The sequence below is a fragment of the Ranitomeya variabilis genome, chromosome 5 (genome assembly GCF_051348905.1).
Source record: "Ranitomeya variabilis isolate aRanVar5 chromosome 5, aRanVar5.hap1, whole genome shotgun sequence".
NCBI classification, from domain to species: Eukaryota; Metazoa; Chordata; class Amphibia; order Anura; family Dendrobatidae; genus Ranitomeya; species Ranitomeya variabilis.
The window spans coordinates 38,572,812-38,591,644 of NC_135236.1; the positions used below are offsets into that span (position 1 = coordinate 38,572,812).

Sequence of the window (18,833 nt, forward strand, 5' to 3'; positions counted from 1 at the left end):
TACAAATACTACATCTAGTCACTCCGGGTGGTACCGATATCGTCATATTTGGTTCTTGGCTCATGCTAAAATTCCTGTGGAACACCTAAAGGGTTAACAGTTTTTAAAAATGAGTTTTGAACAGCTTGAGGGGTGTAGTTTGCAAAATGGGGTAATTTATGGGTGGTTTCTGTTATGTAAGCCCCTTAAAGTGACTTCAGAAGTGACTTGGTCCTTTGAAAAGTGGGTTTTGCTGTAAATGTGAAAAATTGCGCATAAAACTATAAGCCCTATTACGTCGTAAAACAATAAGGTTTCATTTTCAAAATGATGCCAATATGAAGTAAACATGTGGGGAGTGTAAATTAATAACTATTATGGGGGGTATCAGTATTTTTGTAAAAAGCAGAGAATTTCAAAGTTAAAAAATTGCCGATTTTTCCAAAATTTCCGAATATTTAGCATTTTTTTATATAGAAAGGTAAAATATATTGACTCCCATTTAGCACTGACGTGAAGTACAATATGTCACGAGAAAACAATCTCAGAATGGCTTGGATAGGTGAAAGCGTTCCAAAGTTATTAGCCCATGAAGTGGCACAGGTCAGATTGGCTTAGGCACTTGGGTACAAATAGGCCTAGGGCTGAAGGGGTTAATAAGCTACGTATATGTAAGGGCTATCATATCAAAAAATAAACTACAGACATGCATCTACCTAAAAATACCAAAGAGAATTAGTCACTCCGCTTGGTACCGATATCGTCAAATTTGGTTCTTGGCTCATGGACTATATGGGCGGGCAATGATTGTTGGCTTTGGACAGGACAATGAACCTTTGGGTGGAGACTTATCATCAAGCTAAGAGCCCAACAATAGTGACTGAGAGGTGGAGTCCTAAACTTAAGGGAGTGCTGTTAGTACTTCCAGGGGAGGAGACTTTGGATTAAGGAGCAAGGCAAATGTTTTGTCCCTTTAGACCACTCTTGACTCTTGGACTGAACAGACCATTGCCAAGATGAGACACACATACCTCACAAAAGAGGATAAAAAGGTAAATTGACTATATAGGAACAGGACTATAATATCTTTCTACTTTATTTATCATCCATCTTTCTCTTTTATAACATTTATTTTTGTGACTTTTTAAGTAAACATATTTTTTTTAAGTTTTTCACTCTAATCATAATTATCTCTTTATTTATTATTTTTTTCCTTGTATTTCAATGGAATCCATGTATCAAGATCTGCTATTTTTTCTGATCATTATTAAAAAAAATTCCCCAAAACTTTCTTATACCGTGTATCCTCTGCACAGCTTATGAAGCCCGTAATAGAAAAGAGAAGACGAGACAGGATAAACCAAAGTTTGGAGAATTTGAGGACTCTTCTTCTAGAGGCCACACAGGATGAGGTTGGGACTTATTTTGCATCTGATATTTTATAGTTTATACTCTAGAATTAGTGGCCAGTTGTAGAGACTTCAGTTTCTCAAGTGACCTATATTCCCACCATGAAAAGTATAGAAAGAGGATGGGGGAACTAGGAAGCTCAGTAGATAAGAGTAATTTCCTGATGACATTAGCAAGTTCATGTCTTTCAAAGCTGAGGTGTTACCACCATGAGTAAATAGTAGTAGTTGACTTGGACAAGCTAAATTCCTCAGTATTCAAGAATTTTATCCTTTTACCTTCCTGCCAAAGGATAAAAAGAAGGCATATTTCATAGTTTCACAATTTCATAGTTTTAAGGTTAAAAGAAAAGACAAGCCCGTCAATTTCAGTACTTTATAACCAATTGTGTATATAGAACCATACATTTATTTCCAGAATATTCTAGAGTAATTACATCTAGTTTTAATATCATCCACCTAAATTCTATATTTGGCAAATTGAACAAAATTAAAATCAAGAGCATATTTCACAATATTTTTTTTAATTATCTTTATTTATTTGCCTGTATTAGTTTTATTGTTCTTCTAACAATAATCAGTTTTTCAATTTTCAATTTCATTTTGTAATTTTTGCAACTTAATTTGTGCGATGTGTAGTGACATTTCTCTACCTTTCTTTTATTGTTCTTTTACATACAGTCTTTAAAGAATCCCAAAGCTGAAAAAGCTGATATTTTGAAAAAGACTGTACAGTTTTTGAAACTATGTCATAATTCAGGTGAGAGCTATCCAAAATTATTTTCTGAATTAACCATACCAACAAAATTGACCTTATGACTTTATTGACTTCTATATTCCAATGATTTTGACATTATGTACTATTCCACCTGTGCAAAATACTACAAATCTCAATAGAAAGATCCATCCAGAGTAAATATAGTCATAAGCAATTGGCTTATGAACATGGTTATACAACAGAACATGTGTTTCAAAGTTTAGGTTATAATTTATTTTTTCTAATTTCAAAAACTTGTAATATATATGTAATACACAATGATGTACGATTCGCAAATTACTGATACACATCTTTTCTCATAGGACGAGAGGATGCCAAAAAGGCCCTGTCTGGATTTAGTAATGGGTTTCAGGAAGGTCTAAGCCAAGCCACCAGCTTCCTTAGCTCCAGGTCCAGTATTTGTGAGAAAAAAAGAGATTATGTTGTAGATAAACTTTGTGAACACATAGAAGAGAATGCCAATGAGTGGGAAAAATCTTTATCAGTTGACTCATTTTGCCATGACAAAGATCAACTTCTGCCAAGTCCTCCTCAAATTTCAAGGATCCCTGAAAATGCCTTAACAATGTATACCAACAAACTGTCTTGTCAACCATTTCTCAACTATTCCTCACCCTCCGGTTCTACAGAAATACCTTCTTTGGTGCAAGCCCAACATTCTGCAACTCATAAATCGAACCAGTCATCAATCCAAACCAACAACTCTAGAAAATCTGTTCAAAGAACTCTTTTTCCACCTGTTGCCGCTGGTTCTTTTCTTTCTTCATCTCTTGTCTGGAGACCTTGGCCATAAATGGTGCCATCTCTTTATTTATTGACTTTTTGTAAATAAGCATTGTAAATTTAAATTATATTTTGTTTACTTTGTGTTTACGTGCTTGCTTCATATAAGTTTTCTTGTAAATTAAAGCTCTAAAATGAATAATTTTTTTCTTCTCTGTTTATTTTCACAATATATTAATGGGTTGTCCGGGATTGTTATTAATATTATTATTATTTATTTTTAATCTGCCCATTTCGCAGTTACAGTGTCGCTCTTTTCTATGGGCTGAGTTTGATCATTAAAGATTCAACAACAGTAAAAAAAATGGAATAACCCTTTGAACACTTGTCCTAGTCACCATAAAGGGTTAATCTATATGCATCCAAGCAACATCTGATTAAATGTAAATAAAGGTATTTTTTATAATGAGTGGACTAAATAGATTTTTGGGGTTGCTATGAAATTTTGGGGATTTTTATAAAATTTTTAGAATGAACTACTTACTTCCTTAAAAGGAATCAGTCAGGTCCAGAAGCACTATTTACCTATAAATATAGGGCTAATCTGCAGGTAAATAGCATTAAAATCTGCTGCTGTGGTGCAGGGAGCAGTTACATTCTCCTCCCACTGTACAGTGAGTACAACTGCAGTCACTAATGAGCATTTTGATTGACAGTCTGCACTACATTCACAGGCTGCGGTGATAATCAAAGCACAAGGGTGCAGCTGTGTTCACTGTACAAGCAGTGACAGTAAGTGAACGGGCACAGGGAGGATATAAATTCATTTTCTCCCTGTAGCCGCTCCTTCAGTAAAGCATCAAAACAGGATTTTAGTTTTCTTTACGTGCAGATTACCCCTACATCAGCCTTTCAATAGTGGTTTTGGATATGGCAGGTTCTTTTTAAAGAAAACTACATTTTTGTTTTAGTCTGTACACTCATTTGTAACTAAAGACGGGCCACTGATAACAGTGGAATGGAGACAAACTCAGATCCCAGTTGAAGAGCCTATGGTTCTCCAGGTATTGTGCATCTGCAGGGTGGGCCATGTATATGGATGCACCATCTAAAATGGTAATGGTTGGTGATATCATTTTCCTGTTTGTGGCACATTAGTATATGGGAGGGGGAAAACTTTTCAAGATGGGTGGTGACCATGGCGGCCATTTTGAAGTCAGCCATTTTGGATCCAACTTTATTTTTTCCAAAGGGAAGAGGGTCATGTGACACATCAAACTTATTAAGAATTTCATAAGAAAAACAATGGTGTTCTTGGTTTTAACGTAACTTTATTCTTTCATGAGTTATTTACAAGTTTCGCTTTGTTTACAGCCATTGACATGTCGCAGAGGTTAACGAGTGAGGAGCGGATAGAAATTGTGTTGATGTCTGGTGAACGCAGTACCCGGGTCATTGCAACAGATTTCAATGCAAGACACCCTACGCAACGAAACTGTCACCATTCCCATGTTATTTAGGTGTATCCATATAAATGGCCCACCCAAAAATGTTTGCCTCATCACTGAATTTGAAGAATGGGCAAAATAAAAATTGGAACAGGACCCTCAGTTTACACAGAACATTATCTTCAGTGATGAGGCGAACTTTTTGTGGTGGGCCATTTATATGGATACACCTAAATAATATGGGATGGGAATGGTGACATTTTTCTTGCCAAGGGTGTGTTGCATTGAAATCTGCTGCAATGACCCGGGTACTGCGTTCACCAGAAATCAACACAATTTCTATCCACTCCTCACATTTTAACCTCTGCAACATTTCAAAGGCTGTAAACAAAGTGAAACTTGTAAATAACTCATGAAAGAATAAAGTTACCCTAAAACAAAGCACACCAACATTTTTCTTGTGAAATTCTCAATAAGTTTTGATGTCACATGACCCTCTTCCCATTGGAAAAAATAAAGCTGGATCCAATATGGCAGACTTCAAAATGGCTGCCATGGTCACCACCCATCTTGAAAAGTTTTCCCCCTCCCATATACTAATGTGCCACAAACAGGAAAAATATATCACCATTCATTCCCATTTTATTTAGGTGTATCCATATACATGGCCCACCCTGTACAACTCCAGGCATGGTCTGACAAATACTGTGTTAGACCCAAAATTACAAAAAAAGCATTGTTTACAAATAGCTCAGGGTTTTTTTTACTTTTTGGCCCAAAAACAACAAGACCAGCATTGTTCACACCAGTCTTGATGAAGAGATGGGCTGAGTTAAACACTTCTGATTTAGGAAGAGACTTACACCTTTTCATGAATCGGGAGCACTAGACGAGTGGCGTACACCTCTCTGCGCACCTTACCACAAATCCTACTCCAGTTTTGTGGTGTGGCAAACGCCACCACTCATCATGAATTTGACGATCTGCAGTCGCCTCTACCCCATCCCAGCTTTGCCCGTTTTATTGAAGCTGTGGGGTAACAAATGCTGCCGCTCTTCATTAACTGAATAGCAGCAGTCACCTTGCACCGTGTACCCCCAACTCCACCCTCTTTTTCGGAGCTGTGAAAAAGCTAAAAGTCAACATTTTGGGGCAACTCAGAGTAGCGCCAACATTTTGTAACTTTTCAAAGCTTTTGTGAGGATTCTGGTGTGAAAGCTTTGATGTATCAAGCCCTAAGCTTCCATATCAAAGATAGTCTTGACCCAAAGATAAATCCCAAAGATAAAATAAACCCATTAGTCTCGACGCAAAGATAAATTCAAGGCAAGTTATGAAAGGAATACTGTTCCTAAACAATCCCATGATAATATTTTTGATCCCAGAAAAGTAATATGGACCATTAATTAAATGGGATAAAATATGAAACAGGATCAAACCTGAACCTTATGTAGGCATATTTCGTTCCCATTTTTAGATCTAGCCATGGCTTTGTTTGGTCATCTATATTACTAATGGTCAAAAACACAACAGAGGTCAAAATGATATATAAGAAGTAGAAAGGGTATAATTAATCATTCCTGGTGAAGTCCACTATTGAACGGCCATAATTTGATTGTCTTTTTGACAATCTCAAGATTGAGAACTATCCATTGTGCTATAGATGGTGATTTATGTTAGGTATGGCAGAACCACAAGGTTGAGGACTTAGGCCTATCCTATCGACATTAAAATGCAGCTCCATAATATAGAATACTAGAACCCAATTTATTATGACTACACACCGGTCACAAGGTCAGCACAATGTAACCTAGAATGAAGAACATTCCACAAAACTTTTCCCAGGACTTTTATTGGATAATTGAGGAGTGTGTCAATTTAACAGGAGAAGGACAAATGGCAGAAGCCCTATAAGATGATGGCTAGTTGTCACCTCTCCATTCTTCTAACACCTCTCCATACATCCACCAAGTGTGACCAAGGCAAAAGGAGAGGCAACATCTCCAACTGGACATCAAAGAATTACTGATCCTTAGGTTTTGGTAGAAACAATTTAAAAGGTCCGTTTATAAATGTATTTTTCTAAATTGGAAATTAAGGAGAAATGCTCCACCTTATCTTGATGGTAGATGGACATCAACTGGCCCATAATTTCTTGTCTAATTGTAAAATGAATTAAATAAAATCATTGTTTTGTTGTTTTGTTTTTAACTACTATTTTCTTTTGCATTACAATGGACCTGTCCTACACTTTTTGGAACATCAATGTCAAAATTGATAGTCAAGAAATTATGTCCTTCAAATGAATTCGTAAGGCTGGGATTACAAGTTCAGAAGGTGTCATTGCTTCATAGCAGGGAATATAAGTGAATGAGGTCCAACTGTGATCCCAGGTGTACTGCAACAAGCCAGTCACAAAAAATCTGACAAGGATCACTTTTTGGCTTCCCCATAATGCCATGCAGTCTATCATAACCTGTATAAAAGCAGAAGCAGGGAATGAAGCAGCGATTATGTAGTGAGCCTGGATGGTGAGAGGACATCAAAGCTCGCAGCTTAGCCACAAAGAGAGGAAAAGAAAAACATAAAACCCTGAAGAAAACTGTACAGATAGTGTGTGAGTGCACAGCAGTGAAGATTAGTAGATGAGGAAAAAGAATAATTCTTATTTAAAGGGAACCTGTCACCCCCAAAATCCACGATGAGCTAAGCCCACCAACATCTGGGGCTTATCTACAGCATTCTGGAAGGCTGTAGATAAGCCCCAGATGTATCCTAAAAGATAAGAAAAAGAGGTCAGATTATACTCACCCAGGGGTGGTCCCGGTCCGGTCCGATGGGTGTCGCGGTCCGGCGCCTCCCATCTTCATCAGATGACGTCCTCTTCTTGTCTTCACGCTGCGGCAATGGCGCAGGTGTACTTTGTCTGCCCTGTTGAGGGCAGAGCAAAGTACAGCAGTGCTCAGGCGCCGGGCCTCTCTGACCTTTCCCGGCACCTGCGCACTGCAGTAATTCTCATTTGTTGCGGTCGCAGTACCCTTGGGGTCATAATGCAACCCCATTCACTAGTATTGGACTGCAATGTAGCAGCGACACCTAGAAAACTTTGCAAAGATAAATAATACTCACTTTGCCTCCACTTGACCCACAACCACAGCCACCTGTCTGGTCTTCCGTGCTGCTCCCTCCAGCCTCTTATTTTCTTTGATACCATGCTTAATGCCCTCTTCCTGCTTTTTCACTCTGTGCCCACAGCCGATTTTAGATGAAGTGGGGCCCTGGGAAAAAGTTTAAAGTGTGGACCTCAAATGCTCATATATTCCACATCACACAAACATTTCGGCTGTATTTACAGGTGCAGAGTTCAGGCCATTAAACAAGCGTGATCGACGGCATTGAAGTTGTTAGTTGTTCCCGAGTCTCTTTACACCGGCTAAGGAAGGATGATGGGGACAGATAGTCCTCGATACAGTATAATGCAGGTCCCATATAGTACATATAGTACATATAGTTCATATAGTATAATGCACTCCCCATGGTCCTTGATAGAGAATAATGCAGCCGTCCTCACTGTATACTGCAGCCGCCCTCAAAGTATACTGCAGCCGCCTACAGAGTATAGTGCAGCCACCCTCAGAGCATACAGCAGCCCCCCTCAGAGCTTACTGCAGCTACACACATACAGTATAATGCAGCCCCCCACACACGGTATAGTGCATCTCTCCCACACACAGTATAATGCAGCCCCCCTCCAAACACACAGTATAATGCAGCCCCCTCCAGACACATTATAGTGCAGCTCCCACAAACACATAGCATAGTGCAGCTCCCCCCAAACACATAGTACAATGCAGCTCCCCCCAAGCACATAGTATAATGCAGCTCCCCCACAAACACGTAGTATAGTGCAGCTCCCCCAACACACAGCATAGCTCAGCTCCCCCACAAACACATAGTATAGTGCAGCTCCCCCAACACACAGTATGGTGCGGCTCCACTCCAACACTCAGTACAGTGCAGCTCCCAGCACACACTATAGTGCAGCTTGTTAGCACCACGCTGAATCCTTGCTCTGACAGGCAGGGTCTTTTGCGCGTCTCTTCACTCACCCATGCTGCAGACAGTTCTTCTCTTCCCCATGCTTTGCATGCTTCCAGAACATTCTTTTGCCATGTCCTTAGGGCATGCGTGCATGCGCTCCCACCCTCTTAAAGGGTCATCGCGTGCACTTGCTATTTCCTCTCCAGCCAATGGCTGTGGGACATTATATATATTATTATTATTATTATATATTTATATAGCACCATTAATTCCATGGTGCTGTACATGAGACGGGGTTACATCAAAATACAAATATCACTTACAGTAAACAAAACTAACAATGACAGACTGATACAGAGGGAAGAAGATCCTGCCCTAGCGAGCTTACATTCTAAAGCATTATGGGGAAGGAGGCAATAGGTCGAGGGCTTCATTAGCTCCGATGGTGTGGAGGTGGCCGTGTGGTCATTACAGGCTGTAAGCTTCTTTGAAGAGGTGGGTTTTCAGGTTTCTTTTGAAGGAACCAAAAGTAGTGGATAACCGGATGTGTTGGGGCACCGAATTCCAGAGGATGGGGGATATTCGGGAGAAGTTTTGGAGGCGATTGGGTGAGGAATGAATAAGCGTGGAGGAGAGTAGGAGGTCAGGAAGAAATAGCAGAGTGAGGAAGATCAGGAAAGTTGGGTGATGGTGATGGGATTGGGGTAGCAGCCAGCGGACATACCTGAGGATGAAGCAGATAAGTTGTCAGATTGATAGCAATAACAAAGCATAGCAAAAATAAAAATAAAAATGAAGCATCTATAGCAGGGGGTTATTTTTCTGGCATATTTCTGCTATAATATTTGCTGTTATCCTCTTAGAGACATCCTTCTAGAGACAGACCACGGTATATATTGCTTCCTCCCCACTGAGCAAACTTCCTGTTTACAGTCTATATTGTGCAAGGTCGCATACCACTGCAAGTCCTGTTTGCTGCATGCTAGTACAATTCCTGCTTGCTGCACTCTGATGCAAATCCATCCTGCTGCATTCTGATGCAAATCATGCCTGCTGCACTCTAGTGTAATTCCTGCCTGCTGCACTCTAGTGTAAATCCTGCCTGCTGCACTCTGATGCAAATCCTGCCTGCTGCACTCTGATGCAATTCCTGCCTGCTGTGCCCTAAGTGCAAATCCTGCTTGCTGCACTCTGATGCAGACCCTCTCTGCTGCACTCTGACACAAACTCTGTCTGCTGCACTCTGGCATAAACTTCTGCACTCGAATACGAACTTGGTCAGCTGCAGTCTGATGCAAGCTCTGCCTGCTGATCCATCCAGTCTGTCCTTCTGGGTCCAGCTGCTGCGTGACCATTGGTCTGTCTGGAGTGGCAGTTGGCATTAAGTCTAACCTCACCATCAGATGCTCTAGTGAATAGTCAGGTGATCGCTTAATCACACCCCTCCAGGCTCTCCGCGGTCCGTGACACAGTGGTTCCACAAACCATGTCTATGACACAGCTCCCCAACACACAGTACAGTTCAGCTCCCCCTAACACACCTTATAGTGCAGCCCCCCTCCAGCACGCTGTACAGTGCAGCTTCTCCAACACAGTATAGTGCAGCTCCTCATCACACAGTAAAGTACAGCTCCCCAAACACAGTGCAGTGTAGCTCCCCAACACAGTATAGTGCAGCTCACCCCACACATAGTTTAGTGCAGCTCCCAAACACACAGTATAGTGCCGCTCGCCCCAATACACAGTATAGTGAAGCTCCCCAGCACACAGTACAGTGCAGTACCCACCAACACACAGTATATTGTAGCTCCCCAACACACACAGTACAGTGCAGTTCCACCAACACATAGTACAGCGGCGCTCCTTCCCCAGCACATAGTACAGTGCAGCTCCCCAACACACAGTACAGTGCAGCTCCCCCAGCACACAGTTTAGTGCAGCTCCCCAACACACAGTATAGTGCTGCTCGCCCCAACACACAGTATAGTGAAGCCCCCAGCACACAGTATAGTGTAGCTCCCCAACACACAGTACAGTGCAGTTCCCCCCAACACATAGTACAGCGGCGCTCCTTCCCCAGCACATAGTACAGTGCACCTCCCTCCCCCAACACATAGTACAGTACACCTCCCTCCCCCAACACATAGTAAACTGCAGCTCCCTCCCCAACACATAGTATAGTGCGCTCCCTTCCCAACACATAGTACAGTGCAGCTCCCTCCCCCAATACATAGTACAGTGCAGCTCCCTTCCCAACACATAGTACAGTGCAGCTCCCTTCGCCCAACACATAGTACAGGGCAGCTCCCTCCCCCCAACACATAGTACAGTGCAGGCAGATCCCTCCCCAACACACAGTACAGTGCAGCTTCCTCCCCCAACACATAGTTCAGTGCAGCTCCCTCCCCCAACACATAGTACAGTGCAGCTCCCTCCCCCAATACATAGTACAGTGCACCTCCCTCCCCATCACACAGTACGGTGCAGCTCCGTAACCCTACTCACAGTACAGTGCAGCTCCCTCCCAACACACAGTATAGTGCAGACACACACATACTATAATGCAGGCCCCGCACTCTCACACACACAATAATGCACACACACACTCGCACAATACTCACCCCTCCTAATTGTGCCCACACTGCTCCAGGTTCTGCTGATCCTGTCTCATCGCCTCCACTGCTAGAACAGCGAGGCGCACAATGAAGTGATGTCATCACGTGCCTGCTGAATCACAAGCAGAGGGGGAGTGATGGGATAGGGAGCATCAGCAGATTCTCTCTCCTCCATCACTGCTTTCAACTGTATCACTGTCTATGATGCCGATAAGTTGAATCAGCAATATGGGGTGGCGCCGGGCCCCTCAGCGGCTGTGTGGTGTGCCGCTATTGGCGACATGCCTCTGGCTCAGCTGGGGGCCCCTGGGGGAGTGGGGCTCTAGGCAGCTGCCTGGATTGCCTGCCCCTAACGCCAGTCCTATCTGTGTCGTTGTCTCTGAAGTCACAATATCCCAACATTCATTGTCCTAGTTACTAACTAGTCCTCGGACATCATGATGTCACAACCTGGGTTGTGAATTTAGAGGCCTACTCAAGCCATAAGTCATTGCACAAAGTGAAAATTTGAGAAGAGGACATTGCACATGGTGTCTAAAAAAGAAGACGCTGGAGAAAGTCACACCAAGGATCAGATGGGGAGGGGTTGTTTATTTACTGAAGCCAAAGTCGCCGTGTAGCCTCAGCCTTAATATTACTTAAAAATGTAGCTTTTTTCCTTTTATAACACATTGATGTATCAGAGGGATGTATTTCATAATGCGAAGTCTTGAGACCATGGGTCCAAGTAAATGTCATAGGAACCCAGGATGCCGAGCTTAGGATGCGGCTGCAGAAATGAAGACTGCCTATGTCTTTCAGCAGGTTAAGCCAACTTTAGTCTAATGTGTATGGATCCCTCTAAAATGGTCACTTTCAAGCATTATCCTATCAGTTATGGTGTCTAAAACATCCACAATGTCTATGTTATATCCCATGAAGATTCCCTGTCCGGCATTGGAAAGTTGAGTATTTCCCATGGTGATGTGTGAAATTAACACAAAACCTCAAATAATGGAGATGGTGTCACCTCTTTATTGTAATGTGAAGTGTGTTCATGGAAAAAATGCACTTTGATCCCCACGAGCTCACCACTATTTAGTGTCTCTAACCATTTTATAGAGACTTTGATGTCACAGTGACCACGGATGTCTCTCTGAAGCCAACCAATGAGTTGCACACAAACATTACGGAGGAATAGCCAGAACCATATATTGTGGGGTAAGAGGTTTTCTGTAGACTTACTATCTCACTGGATGCCTTCCTAACCCATTGACCTTTTTTATTACTGCCTATCCAAAACCTTAAATAGTTAAAATCTATATTAATCTATATTATATTATCTAAATAAAAAAATAACCCAACAAGTGTATCAGTTTGATTTGTTTAGGGAGAACAAGAATAGAATAAAATAAATACCTGAAGGGACAAATGGTCAGGGAACTTGCTCCATTTACTGAGCCACAGGCAATGTTGAAGATGAGTCACTAAAGGTACCTTCACACTAAACAACTTTCCAACGAGAACGACAACGATCCGTGATGTTGCAGCATCCTGGATAGCGATCTCGTTGTGTTTGACACGCAGCAGCGATCTGGATCCTGCTGTGAATTCGCTGGTCGGAGCTAGAAGTCCAGAACTTTATTTGGTCGTCAGATCGGCGTGTATCGTCGTGTTTGACAGCAAAAGCAACAATGCCTGCAATGTTTTACATGGAGCGAACTGGAGCGAACAACCAGCGAGAACGATAAGTACGTCACTGGAACGCTCCTGCATCGTTCTTCTTTTGCCGGTGTCTGACGTCTCCTAGCGACCTAAACAGCGACGCTGCAGCGATCGGCTCGTTGTCTATATCGCTGCAGCGTCGCTTAATGTGACGGTACCTTTAGGCTGAGTTCACACGTAGCAGAATTGCCGCGGAAATTTCCGCGGCAATTCTGCGCCTCCTGCCGTGGGTATATCGCATGCAGAATTTGCATGCATATACCCGCAGAAAACTAGCGTTTTGCAAGCATAATTAGCTTGCAGAATGCTAGTGTTTTCCAAGCGATCTGTAGCATCGCTTGGAAAACTGTTTGACAGGTTGGTCACACTTGTGAAACATAGTGTTTGACAAGTGTGACCAACTTTTTACTATAGATGCAGCCTATGCCGCATCTATAGTAAAAGATAGAATGTTTAAAAATAATAATAAAAAAAAAAAAAGGTTATACTCACCTCAGAGGCGTCCGTTCCTATAGCTGTGTGTTCAGGACCTTCCATTGACGCAGCGGTCACGTGACCGCGTGTCATGTGACCGCGACGTCATCGCAGATCCTTCACACACACCTCGGAAAACGCTGAGAAGGTCGGGCCGCCAGAAGGTGAGTATATCGCTATTTTTTATTTTAATTCTTTTTTTTTTACCACTTATATGGTGCCCAGTCCGTGGAGGAGAGTCTCCTCTCCTCCACCCTGGGTACCAACCGCACTTGATCTGCTTACTTCCCGCATGGTGGGCAGAGCCCCGTGCGGGAAGTAAGCAGATCAATGCACTCCTATGTGTGCAGAATCGCCACGATTCCGCAATTTTAATGAACATGCTGCGTTTTTTTCTGGATTGCGATTCCGCTCAGGAAAAAAATGCAGCATGTGCACAAAAAATGCGGATTGCATTCTGTTACATAGGATGCTTAATGTTAGCGGTTTTTTTCGCGGTTTTATAGCGTTTTTATAGCGAAAAACAGTGAAAAAAACGCAAAAAATCTGCTACGTGTGCACACAGCCTTAGATGTAATTCTTCCTTGAGACCTGAAATGAAATTCTGATTCCTATCTATCTTTACAATAGTAATCTAAAGTCAACCTTGTTGCTGATATGCTTGTGTGTGAGGAAGCACAAGGGCATAGTAATAGAGACAAGATGTTACCCTGCTTAAGAAATTGTAATATAGGTTTCCATCTTTGCTTAAATTCTCTCCTCTAACAGAGTTTTTCTACCTCAAATATTTCTATCTCTATACAAGGGACCTTGCGACTTTACAAATTATTACCCCCCCCCCAAAAGCAAGTTATTTAAACCAACTGTTCATAGTGGGCCAACCAAACAATAGGTCCTACAGTAGGTCCATAATAATCTGTCTCCTCCATGTATCTCTGAACTAATTTCCATATATATTCCAACACGTAAACTCCAGTCCTCCCAAGATCTCCTTCTCTCCTCCACACTTACACGTTCCTCACCCAATCGCCTTCAAAACTTCTTTCAAGTCATCCCTTATCTTTTGGAATTCTGTGCCCTTATTATCCACTAAATTCGGAACTTTAAGATGGAACTTGAAAGCCTGTATCTGTATACCACAGCTTCCTCTTCTTTTTTATAGACACCAGGCGCAATGTTCTCTTCCTGCATTTTCACCTTGTGTTGGAGTTTATGGCCCAAGTAGACCTCTGAAGTCACACTTGTGTTGTGACATACCTAGTCAGTGCCTGGGGCAATTCATGTTGTGACATTGTGACATCAGAGGCCACAGCACAGAGTGAACAAAAAGGAAGAGGATATCTAGTAGGGTATTGAATCAAGAAAAGAGACTGTAGAGAGCTACATGGAGAACCAGAGAGATGGCTGTGGTGGTGGGTCAGATGAGTGGCAAAGAGAGTATTATTTTTCGTTTAATCCTTCCCAAATTCAAGTAAAGTGAATCACAAAAAAAAATTCAATCCAGTATTATCTACATTTTTGTTAAATTTGAGGATATTTTGATTCACTTCAAGCCACTTATCTCTAGACCAGCTACATTCTGGGGGAAGGTGATGAAAAATCTCACTAGTATATCCTGCAGAATAGAGAACTTCCTGTATTTTATAAATCTAGTCTTAGCGTCTTTTTGGATAATGTTTTAACTTTTGGTGAAAATGTGTTTTTAAATAGAGTTTTTATTGGTTCTTTGTGAGTAAATGATGGACCCAAATACCCCCCAAGTTGTACGGTTTGTTTTTTTTACTTTTACGCTGGTAACCACGGCCCTGCGCTTAGTAACCCGATGTTTACCCTGGTTACCCGGGGACTTCGGCATCGCTCCAGCGCCGTGATTGCAAAGTGTGACCGCAGTCTACGACGCTGGAGTGATAATCATACGACGCTGCAACGTCACGAATCGTGCCGTCGTAGCGATCAAAATTGCACTGTGTGACAGTACCCTAAGTTATGGTCTTATGATTTTCAACTCTGTAGTCCTCTCTGCTCAATCAGGGTACCTGAGACATCCCATGAATGGTCTATTACTATGTAGATGAGTTCTTTAACAACTGCATCAAAAACATGTGGGGAATCACCATTAACTGGAGCAAAGTCTTCATGCTGAGATGTTTATAGGAAAACACAAGGAATGGGGGAAGGAAACTTGAAAACAAAGAAGGATGTTTTAGGATTAGCCTATTGGCCAGAAATAGGAGTCAGAAGAAGCTTATGAGGATTAGCTGGATATAAAGCTGATAGTATCTCATCCAGCTAATTCATTGGGACAGAAAAATACACACTATTTCTCCAGAATCCCCAACACTAGAGGATCACATTGTTCTTAGTCTGTTTATACCAAAATTTGGAGGATAGAAAATAAATCCTAAACAATTTTTTTAATCTTCCTCTTGAGGACCCGAGTAAAGTTTTGACCATCTATGATGCCTCTCTGGATGCTGTACATTATACTATAGGTTATCAGGAAACATTAATGCTTTTGTTGTCATAGTAAAAGATCCTGAAGAAAAGATCACAAAAATTCAATATTAATATTAAAACTCTGCCAGAAGTTACATAACCCTGGAATAACTGTCTATCTGTGGAGTGGTGGAAGTGGTTTGAGGACAACATAGTTTTATATTGTTTGGGGACATACAGTAGATATACATAACGAACAATGATGATGAGCAAATGTTTTGACATTCAAATTCTCCAGCTTTGCCGAATTTTGCAAATCAGTTTGTTGTGAATGGAAAGTACTCCAGAGCTTCCAGTTGCCTGAAAACATATGTGTTCCTTCATAACCCTGCCTCACAGACTTGATCTGCTCTCCTAACTTTCTCTCTATCCATTGTAGTAGATCTAGTCACTTGGCTGCACACAGAGGTAGACATACACTCCCATTCCAAAATTTAGAGTCACTTAGAAATGTCCTTATTTTTTAAAGAAAAGCACAGTTTTTTTCCAATGAATCTAACATTATATGATTCAGAAATACACTCTATACATTGTTAATGTGGTAAATGACTATTCTAGCTGCAAACGCCTGGTTTGTAATGCAATATCTTCATAGGTGTATAGAGGCCCATTTACAACAACCATCACTCCAGTGTTCTTATGGTACTTTGTGTTTGCTAACTGTGTTAGAAGGCTAATGGATGGTTAGAATACCCTTGAAAACCCTTGTGCAAGTATGTTAGCACAGCTGAAAACAGTTTGGCTGATTAGAGAAGAGAAGCTATAAACCTGACCTTCCTTTGAGCTAGTTGAGAATCTGGAGCATTACATTTGTTGGTTCCATCAAACTCTCAAAAGAACTTTCATGTGAAACTCGACAGTCTATTCTTGTTCTTAGAAATGAAGGCCATTCCATGCGAGAAATTGCCAATAAACTGAAGATTTCCTACGACGGTGTGTACTACTCCCTTCAGAAGAGAGCACAAACAGGCTCTAACCAGAAAGGGAAGTGGGAGGCCCCGCTGCACAACTGAGCAACGAGACAAGTACATTAGAGTCTGTAGTTTGAGAAATCGACACCTCACAGGTCCTCAACTGGCAGCTTCATTAAATAGTACACACAAAATGCCAGTGTCAATGTCTACAGTGAAGAGGCAACTCCGGGATGCTGGCCTTCAGGGCAGAACGGCAAAGAAAAAGCCATATCTGAGACTGACTAATAAAAGGAAAATATTAATATGGGCAAAAGAACACAGACATTGGACAAAGGAAGATTGGAAAAAAGTGTTATGGACAGACAAATCCAAGTTGAGGTGTTTGGGTCACACAGAAGAACCTTTGTGAGACACAGAACAACTGAAAAGATGCTGGAAGAGTGCCTGACGCCATCTGTCAAGCATGGTGGAGGTAATGTGATGGTCTGGGGTTGCTTTGGTGCTGGTTAAGTGGGAGATTTGTACAAGGTAATAGGGATATTGAATAAGGAAGGCCATCACTCCATTTTGCAACGCCATACCATACATTGTGGACAGCGCTTGATTGGAGCCAATTTCATCCTACAACAGGACAATGACCCAAAGCAAACTCCAAATTATGCAAGAACTATTTAGGGAAGAAGCAGGCAGCTGGTATTCTATCTGTAATGGAGTGGCCAGCACAGTCACCAGATCTCAGCCCCATTGAGCTGTTGAGGGAGCAGCTTGACCGTATGTGTTGTGAATTCTGCTCTTGGGCTCCCTCCGGTGGTTGTTGGTGGTAGTGCAGTTGTCTTGGGGTTGTAATCCGGGCAGGTGTTTCTGCTGATTACAGCTCTATTAGGTATTTAGGTGTGCAGGCTCCATGAGTCAGTGCCAGTTGTCCATTGTACTTGGAGGGATTGCATCTCTCTCTGGCTCCTCATGCCTTGCTGCCAAATTCTGCTAAGATAAGTGTCTGTTTTTTGTCTCTGTGCACACATGTAGTGTGCTTTGCAATTCAGTGCAATTTATTGTGTTTTTTGTCCAGCTTAGACTTTGTTTGGATTTTTCAGTAGATGCAGATATACTTTCTATGTCTTTAGTTAGATGTGAATATTTGTATTATCTGCTGTGGATATTTGTAGGATTTTAATACTGACCGCTTAGAATTCTGTCCTATCCTTTTCTATTTAGCTAGAAGTGCCTCTTTTGCTAAATTCTGTTTTTCTGCCTGCGTGTGTCTTTCCTCTTATACTCACAGTCAATATTTGTGAGGGCTGCCTATCCTTTGGGGTTCTGATCTGAGGAAAGATAGAATTCCCATTTCTATCTATAGGGGTATTTAGTTCTCCGGCAGTGTCAAGATGTCTAGGACGTGTTAGGTACATCCCACGGCTACTTCTAGTTGCGGTGTTAGTTTAGGGTTTGCGGTCAGTACAGGTACCACCTACTCCTGAGAAAGTCTTTCATGCGGCTCCAAGGTTACCAGATCATAACACGTATGGTGCAAAAAGTGCCCATCAAGCCAAACCAACTTGTGGGAGAGGCTTCTGGAAGTAGGGGGGGAAAATTTCTCCAGATTACCTCAGCAAACTAACTGCTAGAATGCCAAAGGGCAGCAATGCTGGAATTGCTGCAAAGGGAGCAATGATTGAAGGAGAAAATTATTATTTCAAATAAAAATCTTTTTTTCGAACTTTGTTAGTGTCTGGACTAGATTTTGCATTCATTTGACAACTCATTGGATTAATAAAAGTATGAGTTATCATGGAAAACACAAAATTGTCTTGGCGACCCGAAACTTTGGAACCATAGTGTAGGTACACTGTCTGTTTAAGGTTTCCACTGGTTTATTATATATATGCGTCATAAACCAGTGCGAACAAAAATTAAATATGGCCCTTCTGGAAAATACAGGAAACAAAACAAAAATGGTATACAGTCTGTTCATCTGCTGGAATCCACCTGCTAAGGATTACCAAAACACGGTTTAGCTTTCCTTATTAGGACACATAGTACTGGAGTTCCACTCTCCAGGCCTACCGAACACCTGATGCCTGAGAAGGCTGATTATTTACCTTGTACACCCCCACCCTGGAGTGGAAATATGATGAACAGCCTCCCACCCACTCTTTAGTTGTTCACTTAAAAGTCTAGCCCTTAAAATGTCCAATTAACCCCTCTCAGTACTTAGTGTGCTGGAGTAAACTTCTATGTTTCAAATTACTGAA

At 41.7% G+C, this 18,833-nt stretch overlaps 1 protein-coding gene across 1 annotated transcript; it reads left to right on the forward strand.

Moving 5' to 3' along the window:
• Positions 1-853: 853 nt before the first annotated feature.
• LOC143773274 (protein hairy-like) lies at positions 854-3,043 on the forward strand. The gene is made up of 3 exons (XM_077260760.1): positions 854-1,391; positions 2,070-2,148; positions 2,469-3,043. The coding sequence occupies exons 1-3, from the start codon at positions 1,299-1,301 to the stop codon at positions 2,957-2,959; spliced, it is 663 nt and encodes a 220-aa protein (XP_077116875.1). The 5' UTR covers positions 854-1,298; the 3' UTR covers positions 2,960-3,043.
• The last annotated feature ends 15,790 nt before the right edge of the window (positions 3,044-18,833 follow it).

Coding starts and splice junctions, on each gene's coding strand:
- LOC143773274 (XM_077260760.1), top strand. CDS start 1,299: ATGAAGCCCGTAATAGAAAAGAGAAGACGAGACAGGATAAACCAAAGT. Junction 1,392..2,069: donor TAGAGGCCACACAGGATGAG/GTTGGGACTTAT, acceptor TTTTACATACAG/TCTTTAAAGAATCCCAAAGC. Junction 2,149..2,468: donor GAAACTATGTCATAATTCAG/GTGAGAGCTATC, acceptor CTTTTCTCATAG/GACGAGAGGATGCCAAAAAG.